The following is a 7,078-nucleotide window of genomic DNA, read 5'->3' on the forward strand; positions in this document are numbered from 1 at the left end:
CAGAACCGTCAAAATTGTAGTAAAAAAGTTTTAGACCTCTTCATATGTGGATGGTCAGTATTTTACCACCGACATAGCAACTACAATCAAAACGATGATATCACAAAGACCCTTTTTACATTAGACATTCACATCCCGAATTTCATTTTAATCGGCAAAACCATTTTCCGATAAAATGAAAATAACGATTTTTTTTTAAATCTTTGGCGGTAGATAGCGCCTTACCGAAGCACTTTTGGATAGAGGTAAGTTGGGTTAAATCGTCCTATTTTGGTACTAAGAACCCCTGGTAGCGCGTTGTACAGACCTTTTAGGGACACCCTGTATGTTTCGCGCGTACGTACGAGGACGTCCGAAAACATGGCAGCAATTTAAATTATTTCTATTGCGCATCCAGTCTGACTTATAAGCTAGAAAGAAACCCAATAAGCATTACATGAGTATAAAGTGAGATAGAATACACAGCAAACTAAAAGCACTGATGCCTTTTAAGCATCTTTTGATTATAGGCTGGATATATGGTACTACTGAGTCAACGTCAGTAAAGTTATGTCTCTCTCACTTATATAATGCTTATTGGGTTTCTTTCTAGCTTATTATAGATCAGATCAGCAATAATTTTTTTCATACCAGTACATTAACTAAGCTACTCATTCCATTGTTGACTAAACAATACCATCAGGATAATAAGACCTGTGCACTAAAGATTGAGCCAAAAATGCTTCCCTGCCAAATAATTATCTCAAACCTGCTCACATAAACATATTCTTGTTTTAGCTCATTAACATGGGCACACTTTTAAGTAAGTTGCAGCTGCTGTTCTGTTCAGTATCCAATAAGATAGGCGTAACACAAAATTAGCTTTTATTAATGTCAACATATTTTCAAAAAAAAAGTTACAAATTGTCAAATTCAATAAAAATGTGAAACATGACACACACCTCAATACTGTTGTTGAATACTCGATTGGTCAAGTACATACAATGCAATTTTTCTTGCCATGGTATTCACTGGGGAAAACTCAATCGGTTGACGGATTACGAATTTTTTTGGTATACACATGGTATCTTTGCAAGCCATTATATTAAAAACAAAATCAACGTAAGTAGTCCCCAAGTCAGTGGGAGGAATAGTTAGTAAAGCATCCACATTTAATACATCAGTACCGGATGATGGAGCACAAAACCATGTTGAATTAGGTAGCTCAACATTCCAACCCTGTGGCGCTCCTTTAGTTAGATTTAACCCATTAATCAAGTCTATCTTGAGAAGTAAATTTAATTTGCCACCTTTGGGATTCACAAATAGATTCTTTGACATAAATATATCTTTGACAGACTCTTCTGGAGGTGAAGAGATGTGTGCAGGGGGAAACGTTATGTCTAATGTTGTTACATTTGTCACAGAATAATCCTTGTCCACGTGCAAAACTTTTATTGCGTGATTGTTTGTATCCGCAACGTACAATTTGGTCTCATCTGTTGATAAACAAAGCCCACCTGGTTCATTAAAAGTTGAAAAGTTACTAAGATGAAGTGTTGATATTGTATTATCCGTAGCATTAATACGCTTTATTTTGTGATTATACGAATCAGCAACAAAAACTACACTTTCTACTTTTGAAGCGGCGACTCCAAGGGCATGCTGTAATTTCGCCTCGTGCCGCTTTCCATCTTTATCACCATATGAAAAAAGATTCTGAAACAGCAAAGAGAGATACATGCATAATACTGTATTAATCTTGGTATTAATGTACCATAGGTTGGTTGATTGAAAAGGCAAATTCGAGGCAAATGGAACATGTCTATTAGTAAAAAAACAGTTGGATGACGTATAGACTGGTTTCAGGAAAGGGCGACGGTACGCAACAATTAATGAACTATTTGGAAAGTTAGCAAAGGAACGGAAACATGCATGGAATTGTTATATTTAGAAAAGGTGATAAAAGAACATTATCAGAAAATTTCAAAAATAGAAATCTACACAGCTAATAGCCATATACCAACGATCTTACAACATACAGGGTGGAATAACGCAAAGAGCAGTTATGAGCAAAGAAACATGTAGGTTGTTACCCTATCAATTAAAACTGGGGTTTACAGATGTGAACATTTCAAAATAAATTTACAGAATCCGACAAGTGTGACATACAAAGCAAAAGGAAGAGAAAGATCAAGAAAAACATGAAACGATGAGGTCACACTGTCATTAAAAAAGAAAAACACCGTGGATCGAAGCAAGTGAAAAAAAAACAAGAAAGAATAGATAAAGTTCCTTTAAACAATTGTAAATATAGGTAAATATATGTACGTACAGTCATTGACGAAAGTAATGATCGCCAAATAGGTAAATCCAGCAGCATAAGCAACCAACATTTGAATATATTGTGCAATTAATTAAGCGATCATTGCTCTTGTCAATAACTGTACATCCTGCAACGATATGGTAGAAAGTTTATGATCAATATATATTACCAATGGATTGAGATCTCCTCCAACAACCGCACTAACTTTTCCGTCTGCCAAGAAAATTTTTCTCACGCTGGAACTTTCACTATCCGCGACATACATTACATTATCTTTTTCACAAAGAGATAAACCCGAAGGTTGCGCAAATGCTGCCGCAAATGGGTAGTTGTTGTTTTTGTTCTCTTCTCGGCCACATCCTGCAATTGCCGAACATGTGTTTTCAATGTGATAGCGATTCTTCCACCAACCCATACAGTCTAAAAAGAGGGCCCATATTTGGTGCAATCCAGCCATGGCGATAAATAGAATTTCTTGGAACTCTGTCGAAGTTGAAGATTTCGTTTTGCAAATACAAACATCCCACGGTGATGAGATAAGTTGAGCAGGCCCCTCGTTCCCACCTTTATAATCGTTGCCTTGTTCTCCAGTGCCGACTACTGTCGTAACTGTCTTCAGGTCTAAATTGATCTTCCTAATTGCATGATTTTCAGTATCTGCCACAAATATAGTGGAAGAACTCTGGAAAACAAGTCCCTGTGGTGAATTGAACCGGGCGTCTGTGAAACTTCCATCCTTAAGTCCGTTACCATTTCCTCCTATTTCATGAATTATGTTGCCCCCACTGTTAATGACAAGTATCCTATGATTACCGGTATCAGAAATGGCGATCAATTCATAGTTAGTTGGTCGATCAAGAAAATAAGTAACCTTTCCGGGAAAGAGGAGTGGGCCTTTCGATTCCGGTAAATAGTGAAATACAGACTCTAATGGAATTTTGTGATTAGAGATCAGTTTCTTCGATTTGTAAAATTCTAATGCGTTTCGTATACAAAGTCGGAGATCTTCATTGTTACCTTCGCCCATTAACATGATGATCGGTACACCTTGTGGACCTATTAATAATAACGTTGGCCAGCAATTTACATTACAGCTCTTCCACATAGATGATTTGTGATCGTTAACAACCGGGTGAGTAATACCATATCTTTGAACGGCAGCCATAATGTTTGCAGAGATTTTTTCATTCGCAAATTTTGCACTATGGACTCCCACCTGAAATGATTAGAACGTTCAGACTTGAAGCATACATCTAATTAATAATATTTTCAGCATTTGGATTGTAGGTCTAAGAGTTGTGCATTGTGCAAGCAGTTCTTTGATTATTGGAGCTACTATTTAAGCAGGTCAATAGGCAATATGCTAGTGGGCCGCTGTATCAGGGTGTATAACGACTTCTGAAACAAATAAGCGTATCCCCATAACTGGGAAATTCTTACCAGATACAAATAAGGGTCTGTGAGATCAAACCCATAAAGAAATTCAATGACATTCTGCTAGAAATGTGATGGAGAACGCTTACTATAGAATTTTTAACTATGAGGTTTAGTATAAAATCAGCGTCAAATTTTCACAAACAAAGCCTGTTGGCAACCTTCAATTCATTTGTTTGTTAAAATGGGCGTTTGCACCGACAAATTTAAGCGGAGCTTAGCTTAAGCTCCATGGCAACCATTGTCTCAATAATAATTGCCATGGATTTTAAGCTACGCTTAAGCTAAGCTCCACTTAAATTGGTCGGTGCAAACGGCCATAAAACTTGAACTGAACAATGGAACGTTACAAATGAGCTTTTTGTTGCCTATGTTAAAGGTACTCATGATTGAAAATTTCAAAAATAAGGGGGCTACATCTCATTTATGTTTTCCCATGGAAACTCTGTATGCCTTTATAAAAAGCTATGGCCTAAAATTAAAGAAAATATCTTCACAAATAGAGAAATTTGCTGTAGCTCGCATAGATATCACTTGCACATGCTAGATTCCGCCCCTTTATGTATAAGAATATGTGTACCAAATAGGCAACCAACTCTACACGAATATGTAATAATTTTATAAAGGATAATCAGCGTCTATGGAAACGGTAGATTGATTATTTAATGTTAAATTAGGGTTCGCTATTAGTTTTTATTTTAATTATTAGCATCAAATTCTGATTTTTTTTACACAAATATGTATAGCAAAGACGATAAGGTTGAAATATTAACGTGGTAGGAAAGTGGTAACAGTTTAAGAACTGTAAAAACAGCCCAGTTTGTCGCGTGTAATGTTGGTTGCCTACAGTCATCTGCTCCATGCGCTGAACTATATAAATACTCATAAGTATAATATTATATTATTAACATTATAATTCATTGTAATTATGGTTCAGTGGTTCCATGCCGTGATACTAGTATCATGATTCCATGCGTTTGATCCGTTTTTTTATACATAGCCCATATGTACCCATTTAAGAAAAATTCCCTGTATAGAGACTTTATGAGATAGTTCTCCAGCGCCATCATGGTGTTGGTTTGGAACTAGTATCCATCAACACGAATTATATGTATGTACACCGTATTTGTAGATAATATCACAGATTTAAATATATTTAAATCTGTGATAATATAGTTTAGTTGAAAACTAATTGTTATCACCATTATCAGTGGACTTCGAGGTTACACACTGCAGTCAATGTTGTATCGAATATTTAATTAATATAGACATGTGCATTTTTTTTAAGTAGGCAGATAGAGAGCGCTAAATTAACTTTGCGTTACTATGTACTCGTTTACTACTTAAAAATATGTGAATATATTTGTTTCCATGGAAATTAAGTGTCAGAAGAGTTTTATCATGGTTTTAGCGACACAAACACAAGAAAAGCCAACCTTAATGGCAAACCAAGACATAAACTGAAAATATTTTAGTCAAAACAGGCTCATTGCATCATCATCATCCAGGTACAAATTTTCCCATATAGTATAGTAATGAGTTATGAGACAAATATTTACAAATACATGCCACCTAGCAATAGAAACCGTTTACATTTTTTGAAGTTTTAGGTTAGCCGTTGTCAACTAAAAAAGTTTCACAAATTTTGCAAAAGCATATTTCGATCCTCATCACCAAAAGCCAGATCAACCACAATCCAAAATATATAAGTAACAACAATTACCACAACCAGTCCATCTTCGATCGTGAATTCCTTTTCAAGCTCTTTTAACTCCGGAAGCAAGTGCATGCAATTTATGCAGCAGTATGTAAAGAAATCTAAAAGTACAACTTTTCCACGGAGATGAGTCTTAAACGATAATGGTTCGCTCGTATTAAACCACTCCAATCCTATAAAAAAAGTTTGGTTTATGTTCATCCTAAATGAAAATTGGTAAGTTTACCATTCCCAAAATCAGAAATAGGAGGATACTTTAGCTTTTTTAAATATTCTTTTACAGAACTATCCTTATCGCTGTCCCCCCTTTCTGTTATAAAAGTCACAAATTCCTCATGAGAAGCTAATATGTCAGTCATTATAAATTAGTATATAATTTGTATTTAAAAACTTGCTATTACTATAAATAAACAGATCCAAGGTTAGAGTAAGAAATAAAAGGTCTCTGAGAATGCAAGTCAACAAAAATATTTTTCACTTTTATAATTTATAGGTTACTTACAAAATGTCAAAATTGAAAATAAACAGATGCTTAAAAAGCGTTGTTGCAATATCGACGCTTTGCAATTCGGAGGCGTTTTAGTTTGACACACCGGACTATGAGAATGAGAGTTAAATGCCCTACAGACGGCCGCAAGACAATAGACCGCAAAGAAAATAGGCCGCGGACATTTGGACGCCGAAATTAGAATGCGGACATTATAACGCAGGTATTGGGATGCAGACATTAGAGGTCGCAGACATTGGGACACAAATCCTAGGCTAGGATGAGACGTTGGAGCCCATACATTGGTACGTGGGCATTACGACACATGCATAATGTAAGGACGAATAATTGGTACATCGGATACTTCGCGCGGTCATGATTTGTACAAGCAACAGTGGGCACAGTAGCTGAGTGGTATGCGAGCTATTCATTTGCCGAGTATCGGGTATTGTTTGGTTGCCGGTGGAAAACAATTCGAGCACCGATTGTAATTTTATACGTTATTATATCTCATTTGAAAAATTTGTTGATTTAGAAACAATTTCTACAGTACCTACTGTGGCAGATGATTCGCGAGGAAGCTATGACTGAAACAATTGATGATATGTAGGTAAATTTCAGAGACTAACTAGACCGCGCGTAACGTAGATTTTACTATAAACGCCTGTTGTCAAGATAAGATAGGCAACCAACTGTTCATCGCGGGGCAAACGTACATACGTTCTACAGCTTGCTTTAGCCATGTTTATTCTAAATTTTAGTAGCAAAAAAAGATAACATATAGCTGTTAACTGTTTTAATCGAATTTATTGGTATTTTATTTGAACTAAATTGGTATATAACTGCCTTACTCTAGTCCTAATTTGATTTATATGTGTATTTTGGTGGTGAACACGTATGGGAAAATATACTCTTAAAACTAAAGATGTAGGTAGTCAGATATGATTATTTAGCGGATTTTAATTCAATATATGCCTATCCAAAAACCCAAATGGGCTGTAACTGTTATTTATTTTTCTTAGACTGCTGATAACCATTTTGTTTACAACGCGGTGTGGTGTGGATTGAATGAAAAACCTGAACACATTTTCAGCAATTTGGCAAATTTTTAATGCATCGCTTGATACGTGCAACA

General features: G+C 35.7%; 1 protein-coding gene and 1 long non-coding RNA gene across 2 annotated transcripts; one reads left to right on the forward strand and one right to left on the reverse strand.

The window, feature by feature from the left end:
* Window positions 1-847: 847 nt before the first annotated feature.
* Window positions 848-5,836, reverse strand: LOC116174057 (NHL repeat-containing protein 2). The gene is made up of 4 exons (XM_031491835.1): window positions 5,683-5,836; window positions 5,463-5,629; window positions 2,475-3,521; window positions 848-1,698 (listed from the first exon to the last, which is right to left on the reverse strand). The coding sequence occupies exons 1-4, from the start codon at window positions 5,813-5,815 to the stop codon at window positions 943-945; spliced, it is 2,103 nt and encodes a 700-aa protein (XP_031347695.1). The 5' UTR covers window positions 5,816-5,836; the 3' UTR covers window positions 848-942.
* LOC116174059 lies at window positions 4,899-5,877 on the forward strand. The gene is made up of 3 exons (XR_004146025.1): window positions 4,899-5,247; window positions 5,350-5,672; window positions 5,740-5,877. It is a non-coding gene; the product is annotated as an uncharacterized LOC116174059 (long non-coding RNA).
* The last annotated feature ends 1,201 nt before the right edge of the window (window positions 5,878-7,078 follow it).

Source organism: Photinus pyralis, unplaced genomic scaffold (genome assembly GCF_008802855.1).
Source record: "Photinus pyralis isolate 1611_PpyrPB1 unplaced genomic scaffold, Ppyr1.3 Ppyr1.4_LG6, whole genome shotgun sequence".
In the NCBI taxonomy this organism is placed as follows: Eukaryota; Metazoa; Arthropoda; class Insecta; order Coleoptera; family Lampyridae; genus Photinus; species Photinus pyralis.

What these genes read in the sequence shown, in the direction of transcription:
- LOC116174057 (XM_031491835.1), bottom strand. Translation starts at nt 5,815, where the DNA reads ATGACTGACATATTAGCTTCTCATGAGGAATTTGTGACTTTTATAACA. An exon ending in TATTTCTGATTTTGGGAATG is followed by an intron (nt 5,630 to 5,682) that starts GTAAACTTACCA and finishes CTTTTTTTATAG; the next exon opens with GATTGGAGTGGTTTAATACG. An exon ending in TCGAAGATGGACTGGTTGTG is followed by an intron (nt 3,522 to 5,462) that starts GTAATTGTTGTT and finishes TAATCATTTCAG; the next exon opens with GTGGGAGTCCATAGTGCAAA.